Source organism: Linderina pennispora, assembly GCF_002104995.1.
Source record: "Linderina pennispora strain ATCC 12442 chromosome Unknown DL89scaffold_5, whole genome shotgun sequence".
NCBI classification, from domain to species: Eukaryota; Fungi; Kickxellomycota; class Kickxellomycetes; order Kickxellales; family Kickxellaceae; genus Linderina; species Linderina pennispora.
In genome coordinates, this window is record NW_024468253.1 from 786,696 (window position 1) to 813,863 (window position 27,168).

The following is a 27,168-nucleotide window of genomic DNA, read 5'->3' on the forward strand; positions in this document are numbered from 1 at the left end:
GTGGGCTGCCACTATTGGCCAGGGCTGCAGATCAGATCGTGGCGTAATCTGTCAAGCATTTAATCGCCTTGTGGGACTGCCAAGAGCTGCAGGCGCAGCGGGCCAATCAGTCCCCAAACCGGACTGCTCAAAATTTTTACTTTCACGATCCCGGCCACTCAGGAACAGGCACAATTTCGAAGCCAGCTTCGAATCGAATGAGCCAAGAAGCGGCGTGTTTGGGACGATCCCTCTGTTTTTGCGCTGTACACGGATGCACACGCTTCTTGAAGCGACCCAATCTCTCTACTGCTGCATTGCAAACCTACCATTTGCCACCGCCCAAGCTATTTTTCGCAGAGCACAGGTGTCTGTGGCTCTCTTGGCAGATCGGCCAACCTCCAGCTGGCCTGATGTTTATGTGTGCGTTAACTTGGCCCCTCCCTGTCAAATGTGTGGCGATCGCCTCCGTGAGGCTGCTCTCTCTCCATCCTCATTCGCTCTCGGTAGCTGCCCCTTCAAATCGCCCGAGTACTTGCTGCAGCAACGAACTCACCATGCCACTGTCTCCTTGCTCGTGTTTTGCTTTGTCTATTCCTTTCTCCCTCTCCCCTCCTTCATACAACTGTCAACAGAGAAAACAATACACCTTCTCTTTCTTTTTCATTCTACCTTTTGTCTTTTTGTGGCTACCCAGAGAAACCTGGGTGTTATCGTTTAGAGCGTAGACCAGCAAGCTGCATTTGCACATAGACATACAGCGAAACTATGCCTGCCCGCACATCATCCCCGTTCATTCCACACAGCAAGCTTGCCGACCGGCGCCGCAGCAAGCTCCCGCCTATGTCGCCGTCCACCATGCGCGAGCGCATCGCCAACGGCGAGTTCCTGGTGATCATCGATGGCCTGGTGGTCAAGCTCAACAACTTTATCAGCAAACACCCGGGCGGCCCGCTCGCCATCATGCACATGGTGGGCCGTGATGCGACCGACGAAGTCCATTCAATGCACCTGAAAGAAGTCATTGACGACATTATGCCGCGTTGGGCTGTCGCCACATTTGTCCCTGGAGAGAAGGACGGATTCAAAGTGTCGTACGTCGAGGATATGGAGCTGCCGTATTCGGCTGCGCGCTCGGCAGTCAGCGAGGGCGAGCGGACCAAAGAGGGTACAGACTACGCTGCAATTCAACATGACTTCCGTCAGCTCGACCAGAAATTGCACGACGCTGGCTACTACAAGTGCAACTACTGGGACTACGCATTTGACATCGCCCGATACATCACATTCTTCGCCACTGCTGTATCTCTGATCATCTGGGGTCCACATATCATATGGACCTACCTGCTGGCAGGTGTCAGCACTGCGCTGCTGTGGCAACAGTTGGCCTTCCTGGCACACGACCTTGGCCATAACGAGGTCACAGGGAACTCGAAATTCGATATGGTCGTGGGCATCTGCATCGCCGATTTGCTTGGCGGTCTTAGCGTCGGCTGGTGGAAAAAGAACCACAACACGCACCACATCGTCACCAACGACATCGACAACGACCCGGATATCCAGCACATGCCGTTCTTTGCCATCTCGACAAAGTTCTTTGAGAGCCGCTACTCGACGTACTACAACCGCATCATGGAGTTTGACGCCGCCGCCAAGTTCTTCATCTCGATGCAAGACAAGCTGTATTATCTGATCATGTGCTTTGCACGCTTCAACCTGTACGTCTTGAGCTGGAACTACATGCTGTTCAGCGACTTTGCGCCGTTCCGCTCGCTGGAGCTTGGCTGTGTCGGACTCTTCCTCCTCTGGTTCAGCTACCTCCTCTCGTACATCCCAACCTGGCAGTACCTGCTCACCTACATTTTCGTGTCTCACTCGGTGTCTGCCATCCTGCACATCCAGATCACGCTCTCGCATTTCGCCATGTCGACCGAGTCGCCCGACCCCGAGCGCGAGTGCTTTGCGGCGCGGCAGATCCGCACAACCATGGACGTCATCTGTCCTACCTACTTTGACTGGTTCCACGGCGGCCTGCAGTACCAAATCGAGCACCATCTGTTCCCGCGTCTGCCGCGGCACAAGCTGCGCAGCGTGCAGCCCATGGTCCGAGAGATTTGCAAGCGGCACGGTATGGACTTTATGGAGTTCTCGTTCATTGACGGAAATGTCTACACGATTCGCTGGCTTGGCGAGATTGCCAGCCAGGTCAAGGTGTACAATTGCCGCGAGAAGCTCGAGAGCGAGCAGATCAGCGCACTGAAGCAGGCCATTTCAGTAAAGAGCTAGTGGACCGAGTGTTTGTGTCTAGATTCAATTACAAAAACTGCCATCTCTACCAAACTGTTCCAAAGAACCGCCCCCCCAAAAAAGAGCCATTTTCGCGAATGTTGCACATCGGTACTTGCTTCGTGAAGAGTCTGGAAACATTCCGGCAGATCAGTCCTTTCTGAACGAGATTGCTGCTTGAGAAGCCACTCGTGTATATGACCCGCCTGATGAGAACCCGATCATAGCCGTGGGTTATATTCTGCTTTCAACCACCCTGCAGCGAGCTTGACAACGAAATGTAGCTATTTACTTGTGATACAAGGCCCGAAATACAAGGTGCCATTAGTGACATTTGTAGTACCCCAGTGACCCGAAAACCACAGTTTGGTTCCGACTATTGCGGTATTTCTGAAATATATTGACGTATTGTATTCACGCACAATACATAGGGTAGGGAAGCGTCATTCGAAGGATAAACATTTAATGGTTTGGAGTTTTCTCCAGTATATGTAGATGTATACGCCACCGTGTTGGCTTCGAGACGGTAAAGAATTTCAAAGCCACTATACCAAGCCAACCACATAAAAGCTTGGCATCCTGGACCACATGGCCCTGTATTTTTCTCCTCAGTCATTTTTGATCATGACTTGTTTTTCAACTAAAAAAAAAAGCACGATAACACTTACTCGCAATGGTTAGCACACCATACCAAGCGTAGGACTGCAATGCCAAGCTCTAGTGACAAGCTGCCTTAAGACAGTTGAAATTGGCATGTGTCTTTTCTGTTGATGAACCCCTATAGTTATCCATTGCCAATTCGATATCAGGCTGCCTATCAATATCAAGTAGTAATCTCCAAAGCTGGCGTTGCAAGTATTTGGCAATGAACAGCAAACCATTGTGTTTACAAGCCTATTTACTTGTGCTGGCTCTGGATCCTTTACTGTTGTGGTGCACACATACACATGATGGCTGCTTGTGAAATATCCTCTATACACGTTTGAGCAAAAATCAATGTATATTAATATGATCATGATATTCGGTTTTACATTTATTTTAAAGACATGTCGGTAGCTTGCAGCGTGAGTTTGTGTAATGCAATAGTCAAACCATGAGGATATTCAATGAAACCTATTGATAATGTCATGATTAAACTACATGCTTGCAGGCTGGTACCGCAGTCCTGATGAGAAATGGGAACCAAACATGCTGGCATCAGCTATAAAAAGTCCTGTAATGGAAGCTTGGTTCATAGTCATGTGTTGAAGTACACATCGTGTCCGCTGCAAAAATAGGTGGCCACTGGCCATATGCACACGTGGAAGTATTTGTGTCAGCATAAAAATTGCACTTTTACAACGCGGCTCATTAGGCTATGTAGAAACACAGCAAGAGGCCGTGGTTCAGTGTTGGAAGCGTCATTGTGAAGCATACTAATCGCAACACACCACTGTCAGCGTGAATGTAAGTGCGCTTGGCTGACTCTTCGCTACATCCAGGGCCCCTAAACCAGTACACAGGGACTACCATCTGGTGATAGCAGTTCTGTGTCCCCTACTCATGGGCTGCCAAGTGTCCATGTTTGCTTCTTCTTTGGCCCAAAAGAGCAGGTATTCAAGGAAGTGGCTCTGGTACAGGGCATGGTGTCTCCTTGTTCTACCGGGCGGGAGCATTAATTCTGCGGCCGTAACGTCACTCGCTGTCGGCACTGCCGATCTCGAAAATGGGATCGACTCGAGCCGTTGTGCGCTTCGGTGAACTGTTTACGATTTTGAAAAAATCGAATATAGTGCGAGGTCAGGGGAAGGCCAGCCCGGCTGTATCGCGCATTTTTCTGTGGTCGGCTGTCTCAGCTGCCAGAGCGCTTGCAGGCCCGACGGTAGATACCGCCCACTCCCACTCCCTCTTTTCCTTCTTGCCTCTTCATTTCCTCGAATTCGTCCTTTTGTAGCGTAGATATCTTTCATCCAGCCTATTTGGTTTCTACGCGCGGCTACACCTTCCTTTGTGCTGAACGTCTACCACCGGGAATACCTCTCACGATAATCAGCAGGTAAGCACAGGCTGACGCACACAGCGGAGCCTGCCCACAGGCCATGGCAGTAAAGCACAGGGCTGCAGGGCTCATGCTGCATAGTCAGTGTTGAAGGCCGTTTGCTCTGGGACGAAAAGCGCTTTTTCAATGCCTGGGCAGGGCGCCACTCGTTTCCCAGAGAAGAAAGTTATTTTGAATACCTGTCGCCCTATCTCTCTACCTCCCCTCGCAGCCATCCTGCATACAGCAGCTTTCTGTCTCAGAGCTCTCTGCTGCTGGCAGTGGTAGACGTGGCCGAACGAGAAAAATTGTACATTCTGAGGGGATTGTTTGCTAACTGGCATGACGGATTCGGCATCCGGCGATTCTGGTCTTTATATGGCCTGCGTGGTTCTGCATTGTTCGCCCGCCGTATTGCTATCCCTCTTGTATCGGGCACCTTGGCTGACAGCCGATGGTGGTGATTCCAGGCACAAGGGTGCCATGCCACTCCCGCGCTCCTTGCATGCTGATGCCGTTTGTTGCTCTGGCCACCGCCGAAGGCGCAGGGGGAGTTAGTGTTGCTCGTCTCCGCCGCCCCGGGAACGATGCAGAACAGCTCTATCGGCACAGCAGCGACTGCTGTGCCCTGCCCTCCTGTCTCTCTGTTCTGTGAATACTCTCTCTTTTTTAAACACCGCACCTTTTTACTGATGCTCGCCGGGTTGAATATTCTGCTAGGACGTTCGCCGCAAAAGCCTTCGTACATTGGCACACTTTCCACCACAAAGCCATTCAAGCCTACCGTGCGGCATCAAAACCGATTTAGCGTGTCGCTGTTGCTTGAGGAGATTGATAGTTTAACCAACGGGATTGACAGTTCAGCAGCGACCAACGGAGCCATGTCAGAGGTAAGAGCCACGGTCTTGCATCGGCCGAGTGACACAAGGCCGATAATTGGTAAACAAGGACACAACCACTAAAGTTGGCAATCCCATGTGGCCGTGTGCTATTCGTAGGACGAGAATACAAACAAGACGTTCGCCATCGTCAAGCCTGATGCGCTGACACCGTTCAAATACCAGCAGATCGATGCGCTTATCAAGCTCAACGAGTTCGAGATCACGCGGCAGAAGCTGGTTTGGCTGACGCCCGAGCAGGCAGACGCACTGTTTCCAGAGAGGTCGTTTGACCAGGACCACGCGCAGTGGGTCGAGTACATCACCAGCGCACCCAGTCTGGCGCTGGAGCTGACCAAACCGAACGCGACTCTCTACTGGCAGATCGCTATGGGGTCCGAGTTTTCAGCTGAGAACGACGACCGGGACGACGACTCGATTCGCGGCATTCTGGCAATCGACCGCATCCGCAATGCGGTTGACGGCAGCGAAGAGCCTGAGAATGCAGTCAAGCAGCTAGAGCTGGTGTTCTCGGACCGTGTTCCCGAGATCCCGTACGACAACTTTCTGATGATGCGCGCTGTGGCCGCGCACAACACATTGGCCATGATCAAGCCCGATGTGTCGCTGGACAAGAATGCAGTCAACAGGATCATCAGCAGGATCACGGCGCGCGGGTATGCGATCAAGGACCGTGTCGATATCAAGCTGTCCAAGGCCCAGGCGCGCGCATTCTATGCTGAGCACGAGGGGAAGCCGTTCTTTGATGCCCTGATTGGGTTTATGACCAGCGGACCAGTTATTGCGCTGCTACTGGACGGCGACGATGTGATTCGTGGGTGGCGCATGATGATCGGTCCGACCGATAGCGAGGCAGCGCGCCAGACTGCTCCATTGTCATTGAGGGCCCTGCTTGGAGCGAATCTGCAGTATAACGCCGTGCATGGCAGTGACTCGCTGGACAGTGCCAAGCGTGAGCTGACGTTCTTCTTCTCGCCACGGATCCAGCACGAAGAGGACCCCGAGCCGGTGAAGGAGGAGGTCGAGGAGGTATCTGACGTTGATAATGACGACAAGACAGCCGAGGAGCCGGCAGCCAGTGGCGAGGACAAGAAGAAGAAAAAGAAGAAGTCAAAGCGCCGCAAGCGCAAGCAGACGGTGTCCTCTGCCACGCCCTCTGGTCCAGAGACACCGGCAACAACCACAGCCGCTGTATCAGACGCAAGCGACGCTGAGAATGCCAATGCCAACGGGGCATCAGCGAAGCAGTCAGTAGTCGAGTTAGCACAGCCCTCCGATCCCATGTACGAGCGCACATTCGGGCTGATCAAGCCTGACGCATACCCCCGCTATCGCAAGCAGATAACAAAACACATCATCGAGCGCGGGTTCACCATCGTAGCCCAGGAACAAGTCGTGCTGACCACTGCATGCGCGGAGCGACTGTACAGTGAGATGCGCAGCTTCCCAATCTACTCACGCCTGATCGAATTCGTTACCAGCGGGCCAGTGCTGGCATTAGTGCTCGAGGGGATCGATGCTGTTGATTCATGGCGTGGGTATGTCGGCCCGGCCCTTCCGAAGAGTGCTCGGTTCGAGGCCCGCGACAGCCTGCGTGCAAAGTACGGGACTGACGCGCAGATGAACGCTGTTCATGCGAGCAAAGACAGCGAAGCTGCGGTCAGCGAGATCGAAACGGTCTTTTATGGCCTGCTTGGCGGCAAATACACCACGCTCACGACGACAGATGATCCTCTGGCAACTGAATTCCCAGCTGAGATTGAGCACGCCCGGGCTGTTGCCGAAGCTGCTGCCGCTGAGGCTGAGGAGGAGGCTCGCCGTAAGGCGGAGGAAGAGGCTAAGGCTGCTGCTGAGGAGGCCCGACTAAAGGCTGAAGAAGAGGCGCGGATCAAGGCTGAAGAGGAAACCCGTCTCCAGGCCGAAGAGGAGGCCCGCCTTATCGCAGCCGAGGAAGCACGTCTCAAGGCTGAAGAGGAGGCACGCATTGCCGCCGAAGCCGCAGCAGCCGAGGAGGCACGTCTCAAGGCGGAGGAGGCGAAGACAGCTGAAGAGGAGGAGCGTCTTAAGGCTGAGGAGGAGCGTCTTAAGGCTGAGGAGGAGGCCCGTCTTCAGGCCGAGGAGGAGGCACGCATTGCTGCTGAAGCCGCAGCAGCCGAGGAGGCCCGTCTCAAGGCTGAAGAGGAAGCTCGCCTCAAAGCTGAAGAGGAGGCCCGTCTCAAGGCGGAGGAGGAAGCTCGCCTCAAGGCGGAGGAGGAGGCACGCATTGCCGCCGAAGCCGCAGCAGCCGAGGAGGCACGTCTCAAGGCCGAGGAGGAAGCTCGCCTCAAGGCTGAGGAGGAGGCGCAGCTCGCCGCTGAAGCTGCAGCAGCCGAGGAAGCTCGCCTCAAGGCTGAGGAGGAAGCGCGTGCTGCAGCCGAGGAAGCAGGTCTTCAGGCCGAGGAAGAGACACGCATTGCCGCCGAAGCCGCAGCAGCCGAGGAGGCACGTCTCAAGGCCGAGGAGGAAGCTCGCCTCAAGGCTGAGGAGGAGGCACGAATCACCGCTGAAGCTGCAGCAGCCGAGGAAGCTCGCCTCAAGGCTGAGGAGGAAGCGCGTGCTGCAGCCGAGGAAGCAGGTCTTCAGGCCGAGGAAGAGACACGCATTGCTGCCGAAGCCGCAGTAGCCGAGGAGGCACGTCTCAAGGCCGAGGAGGAAGCTCGCCTCAAGGCTGAGGAGGAGGCGCAGCTCGCCGCTGAAGCTGCTGCAGCCGAGGAGGCATGTCTTCAGGCTGAGGAAGAGGCACGCACTGCCGCTGAAGCCGCAGCAACAGAGGAGGCTCGTCTCAAGGCGGAGGAGGCGAAGACAGCTGAAGAGGAGGAACGTCTTAAGGCTGAAGAGGAGGCTCGTGTCAAGGCAGAGGAGGGCGCTAAGGCGGCCGAGGAAGCTAAGATCAAGGCAGAGGAAGAGGCAAAGGCCCAGAAGGAGGCGCAAATTGCTGCCGAAGCAGCCGCTAAGGAAGAGGAGGAGGCTAGGGGTGCTGAAGAAGCAAAGGTCAGGGCTGAGGAGGAGGCCCGCGCCGCCGCTGCCGCCGCTGAAATCGCCGCTGCCGAAGCCGCTGTCGCTGCCGAGATTGAGGCTGAAATCAGGGCCAAGGCCGAGGGAGAGGCTGCTCACGATGAGCACATTGAAGACAGTGCGCCTGCTGAGAACAAGAGCACGGCCGGAACACCAGCGATGTCACCCCAGACTAAGCCAAGCTCGCACTTTGGCCAGCGCCTTGCCAACTCGCCATTCCTCCAGGCAGACAGGCTCTCGGGTGGTGAGCAGACGCCGCCGCCCAAGCGGCCGGGGCGGGTCATCTCGCCATTCCTTGAGCACGGACACCAGGAGCCAAAGTCGATCTCTGGCGTCTTGGCGGTGAAGCCGGAGGATGCTAAGCAGGATGAGTCAAACGACACGGACCATGTTGCTGGCCAGCGTAGCGGTCTGAACATCGAGACCGATAAACCTGCTGAGGAGAAGACCGCTGGGAAGACCGCTAAGGAGAAAGAGACCCCTGCCAAGAATCCAGCCACCCACGCAGCACCTCGCTCAGCTGCTTCTGGTCCCCCACGCACGGCCCGCCCGGCACAACCAATCACACCAACAAAGCCATCAGGTGCCACTGCATCTCGCACCACTCCGACTCGCCCAGCTCCCGGTCGCGCTGCTCCCGGTGCTCCCGTGCGGCCTGTCCGCCGCGCAGTTCCAGGCGATACTAGCAGGCCTGCACCCACCAGTGGCCCCACAGTCCGTCGGTCAACCCTTACTGGTACTTCGACTACGCCGCGCACAACTGACACTGCCCGCACCACCCGTCCCGCACCCACGACGCCAACTCGTGCTCCTACCACAGCATCAGCGCGGTCCCCGACGTCTGCCCGGGCACCGGTAGCCCGGGCACCGGTGACGTCGCCATCCACTGCTCGTCGCCCTGCTGCATCCAGCACAGCCCGGCCCTCGACGTTGTCACCATCTACGGCTCGCACCGCTCGCACTACCACCGTGCCGGCAAAGTCGCCCACTACTATGGCGCCCTCTCGTGCCCGCGCTTCCTCGACTTCGGGGGCAGTCAGAGCAGCAACAACTATTGGAACCCCGGCAACTAGGTCTCGCCCTCCTGTGCCATCATTTGCGGCGCCATCTGCCCGTCGCCCAACAGCGACGACTACAGCGACGACCGCTGGTGCTGCCAGATCCACCATGAGCACCACACGGCCGGCTACTACGTCGGCTAAGCCCGCTGTCCGCACTGCGTCGGCTACCCCTGCAAGACCAACAGCATCCACTACGACCCGCTCGACTGTCACCAGACCGACTGCGAGCGGACCAAGCACGGCCCGACCGACCACCACCCGCCCGACTGTGACACGGACTGCTCCTTCCACGAGGACGCCTGCGGCAGGTTCATCGGCTCGTGTGCCACCAGCCAGGCCATCGGCTACTAGCGCTGGTCGTGTGCCTGTTACTCGGGCTCCTGCCAGCACCCGGACGGCCACGGCCACGGCCACGACCACGGCATCTGCGACCCGTGCTACAGCTGCAAGGTCCACAGCGCCGGCTAGCCGCACACCTGTCCGCCCCACAGCCACCGCAGCTGCCCGTGCGCGGCCTGCCCCTAGCCAGACGAAGCCAGCTGTTCCTCGTGCGCCAGCCAAGAGGCCCTCTGCACCGGAGAACAAGCCCTCTGAAGCCAAGGAGCCTGTCAAGACTGAGGATGCTCCCAAGGCGGAGGAAAAGCCCGCTGAGGTCAGTGATAGTACTTCCAAGACCGAGGAGCCAGTGGAGGCACCAGTGGAGGCACCAGCGGAGGAGCCGGAGAAGGAGTCAGCGGAGGAGTTGGCCGAGAATTGAGCAGAGCCATGGCCAATGCTTGCACGTGATCCCGGTGGCGGGTCTTTGTTGACAGTTGTTGCCCCAGACCAAAACGTCACGGCCTACGAGCGCCCTTCGCCCTCTTCAGATTTCCAGCTTTAACCATTCGTCTTTAATTCCACTTTTTTACGTTTTCAAACAAGCACATTTAAACCCTTCTTTCTCCAGGCAAATGCTGTCGCCGAACCCGTTTGACCCGACGCTCTGCGGCGAAATACCGTCGGCGCAGAATACAATACTGACGTTCATGCTCTGCGTGGGCACGTTTCTGTCGTACCTCCCTCAGCACATAAAGATAATCCGGCACCGGACGAGCGAGGGCATCAGCCCGTACTTTATCCTCCTGGGCACGACGGGCGCCGGGTCGAACATTACAAACATGATAATTCTACAGTTTATTGTCATGCAGTGCTGCACAGTGCAAACGTGGGGCGTGTGTGTGGCCAGCCTGCTGGGGATTTTCCAGGTCGGCATTCAGAGCACCATGTTTTATATCACGTTCGTCCTCTTCCTGGCCTTCTTCCCCGAGGCCAACAAGTATGAGGCAGTGCCAGCAGGCGATGAGGCAGTAGCGAATAGCGAGTCGAGCCCGCTGCTGCCTGCAGCAGCAGCAGCAGCTGTACCAGATGGAGCGCCGAAGCGGCTGGCGATGGAGTGGAAGGCAGCACTGTGGGTGGCCACAGCCACCGCTGTGCATGGCACTATATGTATCGTGATGAGTGCCCTGCTGGTTGTGTTTGTGGGGCCGTATTCTGCGCCGACGCGTACCTGGGCGAGCCTCCTGGGCCTGTTCAGTCTGTGCACAACATGCATGCAGTTCATCCCACAGATTATCAAGACGTGGCGGTCGGGCCAGGTAGGTGCGCTGAGCATCCCGATGATGCTGATGCAGACGCCCGGCGGATTCGTGTTTGCGTACTCGATTGCTATCCGGCCGGGTGTCAACTGGTCCAGCTGGATCTCAACCTTTGTTGCGGCGACGCTGCAGGGCGTGCTGCTGACGATCTGCCTGGTATTTGAGGAGCGAGCCAAGGGTGCCCGTCGTCTTCAAAGCACCGGCGCTGCTGCGGTGAACAATGGAGAGAATGCTGCGGCTGGTGGGGAAGCGTCTGGTTCGGTGACTGGGGCTGACAATGCAGCGGGGAGTCAATGAATGGCAGTAGTGCTCCGGCTGATGCGAAATAGTCGCGCCCAGTTTTTTTCTTGTTCAGTGAATGTTATACAGTTGATAGACAGCGCTTAAAAAGGCAACACGGGACGCGAAAAGGGCGCTGGGGTGCGTGAAAATTCCATGCAGCACTTTCCCCTCCACTCCTTTCTGACTCGCTTGGCTATTGTCAACAAAAAACTTTTTTTTTTCTACCTATTTTCCTGGGATTCTACAATGCCAAAATGTCTTTTGCTTTTAGACGACACCTTGACACACCCACAGCAACACAGTCAGACAGCGCGCAGACGGCGATGGCATGCGCGTTCTCGCTGTTCCAAGCCAGCAGCACCTGTCCATTGCACGCAGCACCAGCAGTCGACTTTCTCAGCGACATGAAGCGGCGCAACGAGCAGGACAGCGACCACAGAAACATCATGACGCCCGAGTTCCGTGCCTTCTGTGTATCAGTACGCGAGCATGTAATCTGCGGGTTCGTACTGCTTACGTTTTTCATTCTCTCGTATATTGCTGTGCGGCGTGCGTGTGCAGCGCAGGTGCAGAAGCACGGCCGCAGTAAGCAGCGATACCTGACAACCCCGTACTCGTCTGTGTTTCGGGCGCGGCAGGTTCCACAGATCCTGGCGAGTATTGGGCTCGCATCGGTCAGTATGCTGGCGATGCTGCTGGCGGTGACCGTGGCATTATCGAATGTGATGGATTTTGGCGATCCGAGGCATCTGGCAACATGGCGGACATGGCTGTTGCCGCATACGCTGCTAGTTCCAGGTGAGCGGCAGACGGGTGCACTAGCGAATAGCAACTGGACGGGACCGCAGGGCGCGCACGATTTCCCGCCTGTGCTGCGAAGGCTGTGGCTGTACCAGTCTAGCGTGTCAATTACCAGCTCAGTGTTCTTGCTGCCCATGGGCGTTCTGTTCGAGGGCACGTCGCAGCGCATGCCGGTATTGCGGAGAGTATTGGTAGCGCTGGCGCGCTGGCTGGCAGCGGCTGGCATGCTGCTGGGAATGTGGACGCTGCTGTGCACGCGTAGCAGCTACATGTATGGGCTCGGTTTGTACCAACCGTTCGCGGCAGATGCGGCCACGATGCGGTATTCCGTGTACTATGCGGCATGTGTGTTTGCAGCGCTGCCAACGGTCCTGCTGGTTGCACCACGGGGTACTTGGGCCCTGTTCAGCTGGCTCAGGTGCTGTGTTGGACAGACGAATGAGATGAGACATCGGACGATGCAGCGGTTTGCGCAGCTGAAGCGCGAGCAGCAGCGTATTGAATCGTGCTTGAGGAAAACTATTTCGTCGTGGAAGTGGGAACAGCTGAGGGATTCGGAGGAGGCAGACATTGTTGAAGGCAGCCGCAGCAACAGCAACAACAACAGCAACAACAACAACAGCAGCAGCAACAGCAGCAACAACAGCGATAGTGAGACGCTTGGATTTGAGACAATGACGAAAAAGCAAGATAGTCCAAGTGTGACGATTTCCAAGTGTATGCCGGTTGGCCGGCCGCCACGTCATCCCCTGCTACATCCAACAGCGGGCTCACAGCCACAGCTTGGCTTTGGTTCGCTGAGATCTCGTGTGGCGGGTACCAAGCGCCAGCCTATATTTGAGACATCCCCGGAGCCACCTTTGTCACGCAGCTCTGCAACGGTGCGCTCTGCATCGGCTGATCGGCTCAAGGAGGCGGGTCTACGATCAAACGCTTCGTTCAGCCGGCTCGCATCATACTTTACCGAGCAGGCAGATATCAGCAACATTGGGCTGGATGGCGTCAACATGGTCAGGGCAGTGCGCAGCGCCCAGCGGAAACGGGCGATGGAGCGTGCGCGTGAGATGCAGCGACTGGCAAGGCAGATACGAGAGTACCACGCACGGTTATTGTTTGTGCGCGGCGAGCTGAGCAGGATTGAGGATAGCGGGGTGCTCAATGGGGGGAACCGTGGAGGTGTGCCGCGTAGTAAGCGCAGTGCCAAGCAGATCATGGTTGATGTTGTGCGCAATGCATCTGCAGTGCTGCTGACGGCGCTAGCGAATGTGTGCTGGCTGCTGGTGGTGCTGCAGATTGCGCGTGGAGCGCTCAGTGCGCTGTTTGTTGGCGAACCGGATCTGACCCAGCGGTTTACGTACTTCCTACCGGCTTTGCCCATGGCCGACAGCTTTTCTGATGGTACACCAAAGCCGTCGAGGGGCGAGTCGTCTCTCCAACTGGCGCTGCCGTTTGCGCAGCTGGCAATGCCGCCGATTATCACGCTCTGCCAGATGGTTTCGAGTGGGCTGCTGTTTACCGTGGTCATGTTTGGAGTCCTGTCGTTTGGGTCGTCGGTCGAGGAGTCGGTTCATCCGCTGCGATTTCTCATTACATCGTACGCAGGCAGGGTGCTGCGGGCACGGCAGTGGCACTGGCTACCGCATGTTCTGCTGAGCTCGGAGGTGCTTGATGCAATCAACCCAGTACCTAAACAGTCTGGCAGCACGATAGCTTTGCAGCAGGAGATTCCAAGCAAAATGGTCGGCCGGACCTCTCGCGTGTTTTACTCGTCGAGCACGGATCTGACGAGCTTTTACCGTGGAGTGCAGCGTGAGTCGCTGGCACATTACCCGGTTACCAGCATAGGGGTTCTGTCAGATGATGTTTTGCAGGCGAAGGCGTGGGGCAGGCGGGTGTTTCTGCTGTGGGCGCAGCGACGCAGCCCAGTGACTAGCAAGCAGCTTCTGGCGTATGTTTGGATTGTGACGTGTCTGGCGATGACGTGGCCAGGCGTGCTACGGACAACAGGGCTGATTTCCGAGCGTGCATATCTGCTGCCCACAGCGTCGCTGGTGCAGCCGCTGTGGACGCGGTATTCGAACGAGGAGCCCGTCGAGCTTCATCCGGTGAATAGCCTGAAGTGTGGGGCGCGCAGAGAGCTTGTGGAGCCGCAGAGGGTCAGCGATGATGGGCAGGATAAACCTAGCGGCAGGGAGTTCGATAAGCATGGGCCGGCTGCACCTGAGGTGGCACACAAGGTGGCAGTAGTTGATATGCCGTCTGGGGCTGTGTCTGGGGCGACTGCAGATGCAATGCCAACCAACGCACCGAGTGCCAGCCGCCAGCCGCCCAGGACGAGCTCGGCGTCGGGCATGCGCACAGTCACTCGACGTGCACTGGTTGAGGCTCTGACATCGGAGACGCCGCTGCGGCTGGTGGTGAAGTGTGTGCTTGAGCTGCTGCACGTGTGCTCGCCACACAGCTCGGTGTCAATGGGCGCTATGATCTGGGTGTCGTGGCCGGATCTGATCGTGCCGCTGACGCCAACGACGATAGATCTGCAGCTAGGATTCCTCCCGCAGCTGTCGGCCGTGGAGGTGCCGCAGTTTGCGTACGGGGTTCCGCCGCGGCTGGCCGAGTGGTATGCGATGCTGGTGCGCGTGGAGATGGGCAGCAGCAGCGGTCTGCCGCAGGACGCCGATGGCACACCGTATATGGTGCAAAAGTGGGCGCCGGTCGTTGGCACGCAGAGGAGGCCGCATGTGCGGAGGCTGTCGGGGTCGGCCAGGCTGGTCGGTGCCATTGGCAACGGCGTGGCGACAGTGGTTACGCAGGTCGCGTGGCTAGTGCGTGTGTGCACGGGGTTGCTGGCGGCGTGCTTGCGCGAAACAGCCGTGGGAAGTGTGCTGCAGATGTATTGGGATTTCTGGAGACTGGTTGTAGGGCCGACGGTCCCGTATTTGCAGACCGTGTGGTCCGGGATGTGGTTGGGCGTACAGTGGCTCGGCGGCGTGCTTGCGGGCGGCGTCTTGGACGGCACCTTTGCGAACCAGCCGATGGCTGTGACAGGCGCTGGCAGCATGGTACCGGCAGTCTTCCTGCCTATGTACTGGGCGTCTCTTGCTGCGCGTAAGGGTCCGGCAGTGCAGCGGCTGCGGCCCGAGCTCTGGCCGCATGCATTCCTAGGAAGCAACAACTATGTCTACTGGGACGATATGCTGGACCAACCCGTTGTTCTAGCGGGCCCACAGATGCAAGCTATTCAGCAGAGGCGACCAGGGGAGGCGGAAGGAAGCCAAACAAAGGGCACTCTAAGTGACATCATTGGTGCAGATCCTGTTGATTCATCTGCTGGCTCTGAACGGACCGAGGGGCGGCGGCGGCAGCTGGTGGCAGTGGCACAGGCACCAGCGGCGGTGGAGGAGCCTGCGGCGGTGGTTGTGCGACCGGTGCGCAAGGTGTGGACGGCGTTTGACTGGCTGCTGGCCGTATACCGTGTTGTGCTGGGCGTGCTGGCAGGACGGGCGATGTTTGCGCGGTCACGGCAGGTGCCGATTCTGTCGCTGTGAAAGAACTCTGGTTCTCAGGGACCAGACTAAAAAAGAAAGTAAATAGCGCTCTACTGGTTTGCAGTTTGCTTGTGGCACCCGGTTGATTCCGCTAGTGTTGCAGGGCTCGGCCCGTGAAAATGGCATTATTAATGATGCCAAGCGAGCCGCATAAAAAATAGTCGGCTGCGTCAAAACGCGAATCTCTCCCACCTTGGCAGCGCTTTCTTCTTTCTATCTTCTGTATATAACAGTTTTTTATTGCCTCTTTTTTTTCCTGCCAACCTATATATAAATTCTCCCTCCCCCCATAGCGCTATGGCCGACAGCATACCGACAAGTACGGCAACAGGGCCGAGCATGACGGCATTGGCAACTGAGATAGCGACGCTGTTGACCAGCTCGCTGGTATCGGCGACAACGACAGCGCTAACCACCACGACGAGCAGGGGAGTGCCAGACAGCACGGAGGAGCCGCTGCCGGAGGAGGAGGAGAAGGTGTCAGCGCAGGCGCTGCTGATCCTGGTATCGCTTCTGATCATGGCACTGCTGACGTCGTACTACCTGCAGCGGTGGCGGATCCGCACGGTGCATGAAACGGTGCTGTCGATATTTGCCGGGATGGCAGTGGGGCTGGTTTTGCGATTCAGCACAGGGCATTATATCAAGCGGATGGTGACGTTCGACCACACGGTGTTTTTCAACATGCTCCTGCCGCCGATTATCCTGAACTGCGGGTACGGCCTGCAGAAGACGCAGGTGGGGCGGAATCTGGTGCCGGTGCTGACGTTTGCGTTTCTGGGGACGGCAATCAGCGCGGTGGTGATTGGGGTGCTGGTACAGATATACTCGTGGACGGGCATCGAGCGGATAGAGTTTTCGCTTCTGGACTCGCTGATTCTGGGCACGATTCTGTCGGCGACCGACCCGGTGACGATCCTGGCGGTGTTTGAGCAGCTCAAGGTGGAGCCGAAGCTGTTCTCGATCATATTCGGCGAGACGGTGTTCAATGATGCGGTGGCGATTGTGCTCTTTGTGACATTGAGCGGTCTGCGGGCGGCGGGCCGGGAGTTTACGCTGGCGGCAGTGCCCGGGATGCTGGGGTCGTTTATGTTTGTGTTCTCGATGTCGCTGCTGGTGGGGGTGGGGATGGGGGTGATGGTGTCGCTGATGTGCAAGCACACGCGGCTGTACGAGTACCCGTCGATCGAGGCGTCGCTGGTGCTGCTGATCTCGTACCAGTCGTATCTGTTTGCGAATGCAATCGAGTTGTCTGGGATCGTGTCGTTGCTGTTCTGCGCGGCGACGACGCGGCAGTACGCGTACAAGTCGCTGTCGAAGAAGAGCAAGCGGGCGACCCGGTATCTGTTCCATCTGCTGTCGGGGCTGGCGGAGAACTTTGTGTTCATTTATTTGGGCATCTCGCTGTTTACTGCGGAGGACGTGAAACTGAAGCCGGTGTTTATCGTGTTTGTGATGGTGGCGACGTGCATTTCGCGGTACTCTGCGATCTTCCCGCTGGCGCGGGTGCTGAATGCGGTGTTCAAGTACCGGCATCCGTCGGCGCCGTCGTCGGCGCAGCCGGTGACGCACGAGGAGCAGACGATGCTGTTCTGGGCGGGGCTGCGCGGGGCCGTGGCGGTGGCATTGGCCAGCGAGGTGTCGGGCGAGAACGGCGCGCTATTGCGCACTACGGTTCTGTGCGTGGTGGTGCTGAGCGTGACGATTTTCGGCGGCACTACCCCGCAGGTTGTGCAGAAACTGGGGATCCGCACTGGCGTGGGGCAGCCGGACTCGTCGGATGATGACGATGGCGAGGATGGGCCTGATGGCGAGGCGCCGTACTCGTACCATGACGTGGAGGATGGTGGCCAGATTGTGGATCTGTCGAATGGGCAGGCGCGGGAAGAGCAGGAGGTGGATGGGATGGAGAGCCATGCAATGGCGCAGCTGCCGGCGTCGTCCTTCAATGGGTTCGTCAGCTCGCCGGCGTCGTGGCGCGAGACCGGCGAGAGTTGGCTGGCGCGGATCCGCAACTCGTACCGGTCGGTGGACCGGTCGCTGATCACAGACATTGACACGCATTACATCCAGCCGTTCCTGACGTGCGACCGCGCAGAGCAGGCAGCGCAGCACCGGCCGCTGGCTACGCAGGAGCAGAGCCAGGCGCTACGGCAGGCGTACTCGTCAGAGGACTTTGCCCAGCAGCAGCACCAGCAGCATCAGCAGCAGCAGCAAGGAAATGCAAACAGCTCGAACTGGGCGGATTACTATCCGGACGGCAGCGAGGACGGCAACTGGGGATCTAGCGCATCGGATCTGTATGACATGCGCCAGCAGCAACAGCAGAGGAGCCAGCAGCCGCTGCTCAAAAAGAGCACGTAAAGGTAAACAGTGTTTATGGACTGGTGAACGAAGAAAGTTGGATAAAGAGGAAAACGTAAAAAGAAAAAGTTGGGAGTGAAAGACCGGCGGTTTGGGAGGGAAGATGTCAGAATGAATCGCTAGATAAAAAATCAATAAAAGGGAACGCAATAAGAGTAGTCGCAATAGTTAAGAAAGCGCAGCAAGGGAGGGGGAGTGATTAGAAGCTTGTTTTTGTTTGCTGCTCAAAAGGCAGCGCCATTGACCTCGTCCTGCTTGCTCCACTGGTGCAGGCAGGCATACATGGGCGCCAGGCGGCGGTCCAGCGCGGCCAGCAGCGCATAGTCGGGCAGCACGGGGCTCTCGCCGCGCACCAGCATCGACACGCAGTCGCTCGACGCAGGAATGGCCAGGTACTCGCGCACTGCCCGTGCCATCGCCGGATACGCATCCTGGTTCGCCCGCCACCACGCCAGCGGCTGGGCGCGCGGGGCAGCCAATGGCGCAGCAACGTAATCGTCCAGCTCCGTCTGCCCCGACGCCCAGGCCCGGCGGAACACCCGCGCACTGCCATCAACAGCCAGGCGCTGGGCAGTCTCGCCCAGCCGCACAAACAACTCGGTCTGCGCACGCACATCAGCAGGCATTGCGCGCAGCTCACTGGCCAATAGAGGCTCGGAGTGGGCCGGCGGTGCGGCTGCTTGGGCGAAGGGCGCGCACAGTGTCTGGGCATCGCGAACGACGCGCGCAGTCCACGACGCGTCGTACTGGCGGTCGGCGTAGTACTGGGACTTTAGACGTGGGTCAAACAGCGGTGCGAAGCGGTAGATGGGCGAGGCCTGGAACGGATGGCACTGCGCCAGGTGGTCGCGCAGGGCCTCGGCCGCGCGGCGCACGTCATTGCGCAGACTGGGGGCGTCGAGGAAGGCAGCGACGTCATCGGCCAGCACGTCATACAGCGGCGCCACCGCCACGGCGCTCGGAAACTCGCCGCCAGCGCGCGCCACTCCTGCCACACCCGCATCCAGCACGCGCAGCAGCACACGGATCTGCGCCAGCGCCAGCCAGTCGTCTTGCGAGATGGCCTCCATCCCGTCTGCAATAATCAGCGCCGCCAGCTCGGAGCGCACGGCCAGGGCGCTGCCCACAAACGCCAATGTTGAGCCCCACAGCCGCGTCTCGTCGACCTCCAGTGTGGCCGCATCCAGCGCATGCATGCGGTACAGGTCAGCCAGCTGGCGCGCAGAGGAGCCCTGGGCCCGCCTTATGCGCTGGACGGCGCGGTATAGGCGCTCCAGCGGCGGCAGCTCACCCTCCTCGGCTGGGCTGTAGAGAAGACTGAGCAGCGTGCTCTGGGCATCCAGTAATGTGCTGACAATGCACGTGGCCTGGCTGCGGTCCAGGTCGAACTCGGCGCCGCGCGCATGGCAGATGGTTTCGGCCTGGTTCAGGAACTCGACGAACTCGCGCGTGTAGCTGGTGGTCACGGTGCCCAGGCGCCCGAACAAATCAAACCGCGCCAGCGCTGCCTCGAAAAGCGCGATGATATCGGAGCTTGTAGCCGCACCCTCGGTGCTCCGCCATTCTAGCAAAGCGCTGCGCCGCACAAACCCGGCATCGACCCAGTGCGCATATACCGCCAGGTATGCTGCTGCGCTGCTGATGCTCCCGGTGCCAATTGACACGGCAATCCGCCCAGGCGCCCCGTCCAGCGCCCGTCGCAGTGCTGTGCTGCGCTGCTCGTACTGCCGCATGAGCTCAGCCGTCAGTTCATTGGCTGTGGGCGCGCACGTCCCTGAGGCTGCCACGCCTGACACTAGCGCCTGCAAGCCTGGCGCCAGCATGCGGTCAGCCGGCACAAGCTCGCGCACCATATATGCCACATACGCACGCAAGACCTGCTGCTGCCGCTCGGCCGCCGACCCGCTGCTGCTGCCGCGCTGCACCGCCGACGCAATGGCCGCAGCCAGCGCTTCTGTGCCGGGCGAAGGACTGGTCGGCCCAGCAGTGCTTGTTGGCGGCTGCGGCTGCTGAGCGGGCGGCTCGGGCGCTGGGATTGCGGCCGGTCAGCGCCGACAGCCCGTCCAGCACTCCCAGCAGGGATGCCGTCGATGTCTGCGGGCGCTCGGCCGTGGCCGTTGAGTTGCGGCTCGCCAGATTCACCAGAAGCCTCAGCAGCAGACCCTCGGTGCCCTGCGGCTCGGGCTCTGCCACCTGGGTTGTTTCGCTGGGCTCGGTCTCGGCTGGGCGCCCGGTCAGCGCACTAGGCACCGCAACCGTGGGTGCTGGCGGCTCGGCCACCTGTGGCCTGGCGCTTGCGGGGCCGCGAATCGCTGGGCTTTTCCTGTGCGGCATGGGTTGCCAGAGGGGCGGCGTTTGGGATCTTCTCTGGATGCGACCGCTTGATGTGCCGCCACATGTTGCCGGTGCTGCCGCTGGAGCACGAGTAGTAGTTGTGGCAGTACACGCATCGTCCGCGCCGGTTGGTTGCGTAGTCGGCGTCGCGCGTGAAATGCACCCAGATGCCCGTCCGTGCCCCTGCCGGCGACGACGCTTGCCGCGCACTGCCCGCGCTCTCCACCGACGGCTCCTTCTCGGCCCTTCCACCGCTGCCCGCACCTACAAACACAGCTCCCTTTTAGCAATCTGCGTCTTTCTTTCCACATCTGGCCTCGCTTTATCCCCCTGCCTTTGCTTACCTGCTGCTTCGCCTGCCTTCGCCTGCACTGCGCCGCCCGCATTACTCGACGCGTATGGAGCCGCAGTAGCTATCCCGGCAGTATCCGCAGTAGCCGCCCCGGCCCCAGTCACTGCCGGAATGTGCTCTGCTGCACTCATAACTGCCCCCACCTGAGACACCTGTCCTGCTGGCGACGGCGACGGACTGAAGTCCATCCGCCGCTGCCCCTGGTACCCGCTGCCAAACTCGTGCAGCCGCGAGCCGCCCAGAATCTTCGACGCTTCCACCTCGTCTATTGCCGCTGCCTCTGACCCGCCTTCCGATGACAGGTCGACATCAATATCTGACGGTGGATCCATGTCGTGCGTGGTCATGCCTTATGCTTCTGAAAAATCGAACAAGAAAAAAATCTCCCTTGATGAGCGTTTTTTAACGATATTATGCTGGAACCAACCCCGTTTGTCAGCTATAAAAGGAAATTAAATGTTGCGATATTGGTTATCTGGGAAAACAAAAGGGAAATATGTAACCCGCGCTGTTCTTTTGAAGGAATGGCTCTCCCTTTTGTTTTTGTCTCTTTCGCCAACGATGGGCCCTACTCCCCTGTTTGTGTGTGATGTGGAGAGTGAGAGAAAAGTGACTCGGGGAGATGTATGAACAAACTACCTGAATAAAAAAAGGCGCGGATAGCTTGTGAAGAATAGGAAGCAAGCCAAATAATGAATGTAGAATTGCGCAGGTTAAAAAGGGAGAAAAGGATGTGACCGAGGAGCCGCCTGAAGGCTGAAAGAAAATTGTCTGAAATCCTCAAGGAACGGAATCAATCGCCTATTGATGACGGCAGTCCTCTGAAATAAAAAATAAATAATTAGAAGAGAAAAAACCGCTAGCAACTGCGCCTATTAATTCCCCCTTGCCTTTATGCAACCAGGACACTGCTTTCCTTTGGTATCGGAGTATTATGCTGCCTTCTGCAAGGCGTCTTTTTGCCCAGTACCCCCGTTTCTTGCTAGGAAACAAGTGAGAATGTCCTGTCGTGGTATATAAACAAGGACTGAGAAGCACGACAATAAAGCAGTCGTACTTTTGAACCTCTGAGGAAATAGAAAGGAAACGCGCGAGCTGCAAAAGCAAAAACTAATGGTAAAAATAAAGTATACTATTAAGGGGGAGGGAGAAAAAGAGGAAAAGGCTATGGAATTTCTGAGCTACGCGCTTTTTCGCGTTGGAGCTGCTCCTCCCTCCCCCGGAACTGGTTTTTAACACTGAATCCAAAATCAAACAAAAAAGCACGAGCTGTGAATGCCTGCCCAGCCCAGCTCGAGTTGGGCCTCCACCCTAAGAGTGCAAAATAAAACCAAAACAGGTCCTTTATGCCATGAGCTGAATGGAGTACCGATCAGCTGACTGCATATGCAAATCCGAGGTTTTTTGTTATTGTGATCTTCCGCTGCGCTCGCTTGCCTAAGCCTTGGGATAGCATAGCTGCCTTTTTTCAAGACCAAGCCTCCCCCAAATGGATGCACACTGTCGCATGAGCTCCGTCTATCACCGCCAGGCCGCTCTTTTAAAATAGAAACCAACGCCAATTATTGCTTTTCCCGCTTCATCTACTTACATCATCACCCTCCGCCCGGCCATGCTCAAACAAAATTACACGCATGTCTCCAAATATATTAATTGCCTTCGAAATATAGAGTTGGCCAGCTCGTCTATACATTAGTTAATCTGCCTACACCCCCGCTGCATAGTCGTCAGCGACCAGGGCCAAAAACTGCTGCCCCGCATCTGCCGCCATGTACTCGAGGAGAACCGACAGCTGCCGCAGCAGCATCTGCCGCTCCGACTCCGACGCCGGCGGACAGTCGTCCCTGTTGGATGTCCCACGCAACATCTGCGACAATGCCGGCTCGCCCAGCAGCTCAACCACCTGCCATGCCGCCTTCAGGATCACGCCCTGCGTCCGCTTGGCATGCGTAATACGCTGCCCCAGCTGCTTGCACGCTCCATTACCGTCAACCTCCCTTGGCCTGCTCCCCAAGCCCGCTGCCGCTGCCCGCGCCATTGCCGGCTGCTCCGACGACTGTCGGCTGTACCCGATAAGCGTGCCGTCGCTGCCATGCACCGGCCGCTCGCTCCACGCCAGCCGCTCCTGCCGCTCGCGGAGCAGCTGCCGCCGCTGCCGCTCGGCCTGCGCGCGCTCATCCTCTTTGTGGCCCTGGTAGAAAACGTGACTGACATGCCGCAGCTGCACGCTGCCGCTGCCGTCGCGACCACCCTGCCCCAAGTCCATCGTGGCCAGATCAAGCATCTCGATCTCGGCCGCCAGCTGCTGCTCGCCGATGGCCAGCGGGTAGTCGTACCCGCGACACCACGCATGTACATCGCCCTGACACACCTCCTGCCGGAACCTGCGGTGCAGCTCGCGCTGTGCCTCGCTGGTGCGGTGTGCCAGCCAGGTCGCAAAATTCCCGCATATCAGGAACTGCCTGTACAGCGCCAACCACTCGTCACTGATCTTCTTGCTGGCCTTTTTCTGCCGCCAGAGCGAAAACGCCGACTGCCCGCCCGCCCCGCCGCTACTGCCTGCTGCTGCCCCCGCACCGTCGCTCGTATAACTACTGCTGCCTGAATTTGCTGCCCCGCTACTGCCGGTTCCGGAATTGCTGCCGTTCGCTGAACTGCCAGAGAACCCCGACACAATCACGTTTGCTGGTGTCGCGCTCTTGTTGCCGTGACTGAGCTGCGGCGAGATCCCAAGTGTCGTCAGAGACGTCATGAAGTCGCCTGTCCGCCATGGCCGCAGCGCTGCCGGTGCCGCGAACCAAGACAGCGAGTCGGGCGATGACACCATCCCGCCAATTGACGACGACTGGCCCTTGCGGTGTCCGCGGTGCCACGGCGCTGTCTTGCCCGCTCCCCCGCTGCCTGACACTGGAATGACCGTGGCCGAGACCACCTGCGGGATCAGCGTCGAAAAGTACCGGTTCAGCGGCGCCAGAAACTGTACTGTCAGGTCGATAAAGTACCGCCGCAACATATTGTTCACAATCCACGGCGGCTGCTTGCCCGTCTTGAGTGTGTTCAGCAGGTGCTCAGCAAACGGCCGGTCCTTGGTCACCACGCCCTTGCGCTTCGACTGCAGCCCTTGCTTGATGGCCCGACTGCCCGCACCCAATGATCCGCTGCTGCCCGAGTCGCTTGCGAGTCCGCTGCCCTCTTTGCCACTGCCCGCTCCGAGGCCGCTGTCTCCCAAGACACGCGCCTTGCGCGCCGACGCCCCGTGCATCTGCGACATGCGGTCGGATGAGCCCAGAAACAGCTTGTGTGGCCAGTGCGCCATGGCCTCGCTGAAGAACGGATTCGACACCCCGACCACCGTGTTCGCCGGCACATGCGTCTTGGAGATAATCGCCCGGAAGTCTGGGTCCTGGATCGTAAAGTACGGCCGGTAGTCGCCACAGTACGTAATCGGGAATATCACATCAACCAGGCTGACAATGGCCTCCGAGCACCGTGCGGGCGTGTCCGCCAGCACCACCAGCGATTCGCCTAGAATCATGAGTTCCCAGCACGCCCACAGGTCGCCCAATGTATCCCGGAAGCTCCGAAACAGTCCATCACAGGTCACGCTGGCCAGAATGTGCTCGCCCGGATCAAACCGCTCCATCGGGAACTTGCTCGTCTCCAGTAGCTGGCTCGAGTCGCTCGCTGGCAGCTCTGCCGCCAGCGCCGTGCCCACAAACGGCAGCTCCAGCGATGCCCCTGGTGTCGGCGCCGGCCACGACGAGATATTGTGCGCTGCTGCCTCCAGAATCGCCGTGCCCAGATCAAAGTATAGCGGGCCCAGCATATGCGCCATGCGCGTGAACAGCCCGTGGTACGGCAGGTGTGAGATAATGGCTACTGACCGCTGGAACCCCCCGCGCCGCATCAGCGGGTCGCGCTTCTGCCGGAAGAACACGTGGCCATACAGGAACACCTGGTCCTTGGGCAGCCCGAGCCGCACCGGATCCACACGGAAGTGGAACGTGTACACCGAGTCATATAACTCGTAGATTGTCGAGTCCGGCATCGACGAAAAGCAGATTGCTGCCCGCTCGCTCTCGCTGAACGGAACGTGCGGGTACACCAGATTGAGCGTCGGGCCCTGGTCAACATCAAAGTTCACTGTGGCAAAACACATGATCCACTTCGACATGCTCCTCCGCGTTGACCGGTTGATACGCGCCTCCAGGCTGGCGCTGCGTGTTAGCGCAATGGTCTTGCGGTCGTGCGTCATGCTTAGTGTGCGCCCATCATGTCCAGCCGTTGCCACAAGCGCCTTGACTGTCGCCTTGACCGCTGCTGCCTCATCACCTGCAGCATCCCTAGGTGCATCGCCATACGCTTCGTCCCTCCGCTCAGCACCCTCTGACTCCCCGCGGGCCAACCCCGAGATCTGGCTGTGCGAGGACACCAGGTGTAGCGGGTGGCTCTTGAGCCGGGGCATGGCCACCAGCCGCTCGCTCGACCCACTCTTTGTGCCATGCCCTGCCGACGACTGCAATGGCGAATTGGGCTCGGACGCCGCACCCGCCACCTGTAGCCCCCGGCCCACCAGCAAGTGGTTGAATGCGCGCTCCCTGCGCTCGTCCGACTCCCGGATCGAAATCCCCGTTGTGGCTGCCACCGCCATGGCCTTGACTGCGCGCCGCGCTCGCTCCTCAATCAGCGCTGTGTCAATGCTCGTTGGGCTCGCTGCCTTGCCAATAGCTGCCCCGTGGCGCGTTGTCGCTGAGCGCCGCAGCGATGAATGCGCCGGCGGTGCACTGCCCGATGCCGCTTGCCGCCTGCCTGCTCCTTTCTCTGCATCTGCCGCTGGTGTCGTTTTCACCTCCTCGGCTGGCGGGGCAAACGAGCTGGTCAGACTGCGCTGCCGATGCGTAGACGACAGCTCGCTCGATCCCTTCGACACAGAGAGCGATGTACGCACGCTGTCGCTGCTGGCAATAGACCCGCTCAGATGGCTGTGTGTATCAAAGAATTCGTCATCGCTGTATACCCCTGATGCCAAAGTCCCCAGAGTCGGCCCTAGCCCGCGAACCCGTCCTCCTGGGTTTGTTCTCCGGCGTTGGGGCCGCCTTTGTACTGGCTGTTCTAAGCGACGGTATGTCCAGCATCTGCTCTGAATGAATTAATAGGTAGACTAGTGTGTATGTATGCGTGACAAGAAAAATATAAAGGTGCAAAGAGAGAAAGGAAAAATACGGGAAAAATGGAAGCGCGCTGTAGAGAGAGATCATTAATTGCCTCAAAAAGCACAGTGAATGCAGCGAAAATAAGCACACTATGGACGATCACGAGTCGCTAACCCAGCTCCAATAAACCCGACTGTGAGTAGGTTGCGCAAGTCTGTATGAGCACATTTACTCGCTTGCACAAGCCCGGGAAGTAAACAAAAAACGGGGAGGGGTTTCATAAATTCGGAAACCACACCCGCTGCTCAAACATTCACCCGCCCTTGGACCGGATCAGCGCCCGCCTCCGACTCAGTAGAGCGCCTAGCTCGTCCTCCTCGGCTAGGCTCCTCCGAGTCAACCACACATGGCCGAGGACGCCGATCCTGTCTCACCTTCTCGGCCATTGGCTCCCGGGCCGCCACCACTGGCCGCCGTAGTCTCGCAGCAAATCTCGCCAGCTCACTTCTGACCTGGTCAGGTCCCCCTCCATTGACCTGCTGCCCCTGCCGCCACCGTCGCCACCGAACCGCCCAAGCACGCAGCAGCAGCACCGCCGCTATTGATTGCCGACTGCACCGCGTTCCAGCCCGCCTGCCGCTCAGGCGCACTCCAAATGGTGCTGCCACATAACCTCAAACCGCTCCTGCACCAACGCTGCTATCGCCCCTGCAACACGCGCCTCGCCAAGGTCATCGGCCACCGCCAGTACCATAGCCGAAAAAATATGCGGGTCCACGCCTGAGACCGCCAGCGGCTGGACCACACGTGCCAGCACGCGGTCGTCGAGCGACATCAGCACGCTTGACCGATCGATCGAGCTCTGAGCACAAGAAATCAGCCGTGCCCGATCACTCGCAGCGCTGGCTGATGTCGTTGGGCTGGAGGCCGTTTCCCTATGCGGCAGGTGCGTGGCACAGAGCGCTGTCAGCATGGTTCTGCACAATTGTCGCCAACCGCGGGTGCCTTGACATCCACGGACCCTCTTCTTCGTCCTGCCGCCTCAGCACGCACACTGCTACCAGACACAGGCACGTGTGGTGCTGTAGGCATGTCTCCAGCAGCAAGTGCATTTGCGTGCTTGCTCCAGTATCGGAATTGCGATACTTTCCCGATTTTCGCACGGCTCTTGTGCGAAGATGCCACGTGCTCAGTAGCCGCCTGAACGAGCGAGTCCATAGCGCTGATGCCACGCAGAAGCTCGCCTGGAACGCGGCGTGTGTCGCCCAGCAGTGTCTCGCAGCCCGCCCGCGCAGTAAATGACCGGGCATATTATACCCAGCGCCTCCTGCGCCGCATCCACCTGTGAGATATCCGAGGCGCCAGACCTGATTTGTTTGGCGATGAACTTTGCCGCATCCCGCA

At 58.5% G+C, this 27,168-nt stretch overlaps 7 protein-coding genes across 7 annotated transcripts; 5 read left to right on the top strand and 2 right to left on the bottom strand.

The window, feature by feature from the left end:
- Window positions 1-822: 822 nt before the first annotated feature.
- Window positions 823-2,915, top strand: DL89DRAFT_315186 (fatty acid/sphingolipid desaturase; the record flags this gene model as incomplete). The annotated part of the gene is made up of 2 exons (XM_040891033.1): window positions 823-2,190; window positions 2,761-2,915. 2 exons carry the CDS (start codon window positions 823-825, stop codon window positions 2,830-2,832), a joined length of 1,440 nt encoding a protein of 479 aa, XP_040744345.1. The 3' UTR covers window positions 2,833-2,915.
- Window positions 2,916-4,369: 1,454 nt separating this feature from the next.
- On the bottom strand, window positions 4,370-5,274 carry DL89DRAFT_139906 (uncharacterized protein). Its single transcript, XM_040883425.1, has one exon. The coding sequence runs from the start codon at window positions 5,028-5,030 to the stop codon at window positions 4,542-4,544; it is 489 nt and encodes a 162-aa protein (XP_040744346.1). The 5' UTR covers window positions 5,031-5,274; the 3' UTR covers window positions 4,370-4,541.
- Window positions 5,275-5,766: 492 nt separating this feature from the next.
- On the top strand, window positions 5,767-6,153 carry DL89DRAFT_222678 (nucleoside-diphosphate kinase; the record flags this gene model as incomplete). Its single annotated transcript, XM_040884595.1, has 1 exon — window positions 5,767-6,153. A coding segment is annotated over one exon (387 nt), but the record flags the coding sequence as incomplete, so codon positions are not given.
- A 3,996-nt stretch (window positions 6,154-10,149) lies between these two features.
- DL89DRAFT_139834 (uncharacterized protein) lies at window positions 10,150-11,346 on the top strand. The gene has a single exon (XM_040883422.1). It carries the CDS (start codon window positions 10,247-10,249, stop codon window positions 11,225-11,227), a length of 981 nt encoding a protein of 326 aa, XP_040744348.1. The 5' UTR covers window positions 10,150-10,246; the 3' UTR covers window positions 11,228-11,346.
- A 1-nt stretch (window position 11,347) lies between these two features.
- Window positions 11,348-15,710, top strand: DL89DRAFT_139892 (uncharacterized protein). Its single transcript, XM_040883424.1, has one exon. The coding sequence runs from the start codon at window positions 11,467-11,469 to the stop codon at window positions 15,559-15,561; it is 4,095 nt and encodes a 1,364-aa protein (XP_040744349.1). The 5' UTR covers window positions 11,348-11,466; the 3' UTR covers window positions 15,562-15,710.
- Window positions 15,711-15,858: 148 nt separating this feature from the next.
- On the top strand, window positions 15,859-20,546 carry DL89DRAFT_274686 (sodium/hydrogen exchanger; the record flags this gene model as incomplete). Its single annotated transcript, XM_040889219.1, has 4 exons — window positions 15,859-15,932; window positions 15,990-17,381; window positions 19,239-19,272; window positions 20,427-20,546. 4 exons carry the CDS (start codon window positions 15,859-15,861, stop codon window positions 20,544-20,546), a joined length of 1,620 nt encoding a protein of 539 aa, XP_040744350.1.
- Window positions 20,547-22,253: 1,707 nt separating this feature from the next.
- Window positions 22,254-25,700, bottom strand: DL89DRAFT_266904 (DUF1630-domain-containing protein). The gene has a single exon (XM_040887293.1). The coding sequence runs from the start codon at window positions 25,260-25,262 to the stop codon at window positions 22,317-22,319; it is 2,946 nt and encodes a 981-aa protein (XP_040744351.1). The 5' UTR covers window positions 25,263-25,700; the 3' UTR covers window positions 22,254-22,316.
- Window positions 25,701-27,168: the final 1,468 nt, after the last annotated feature.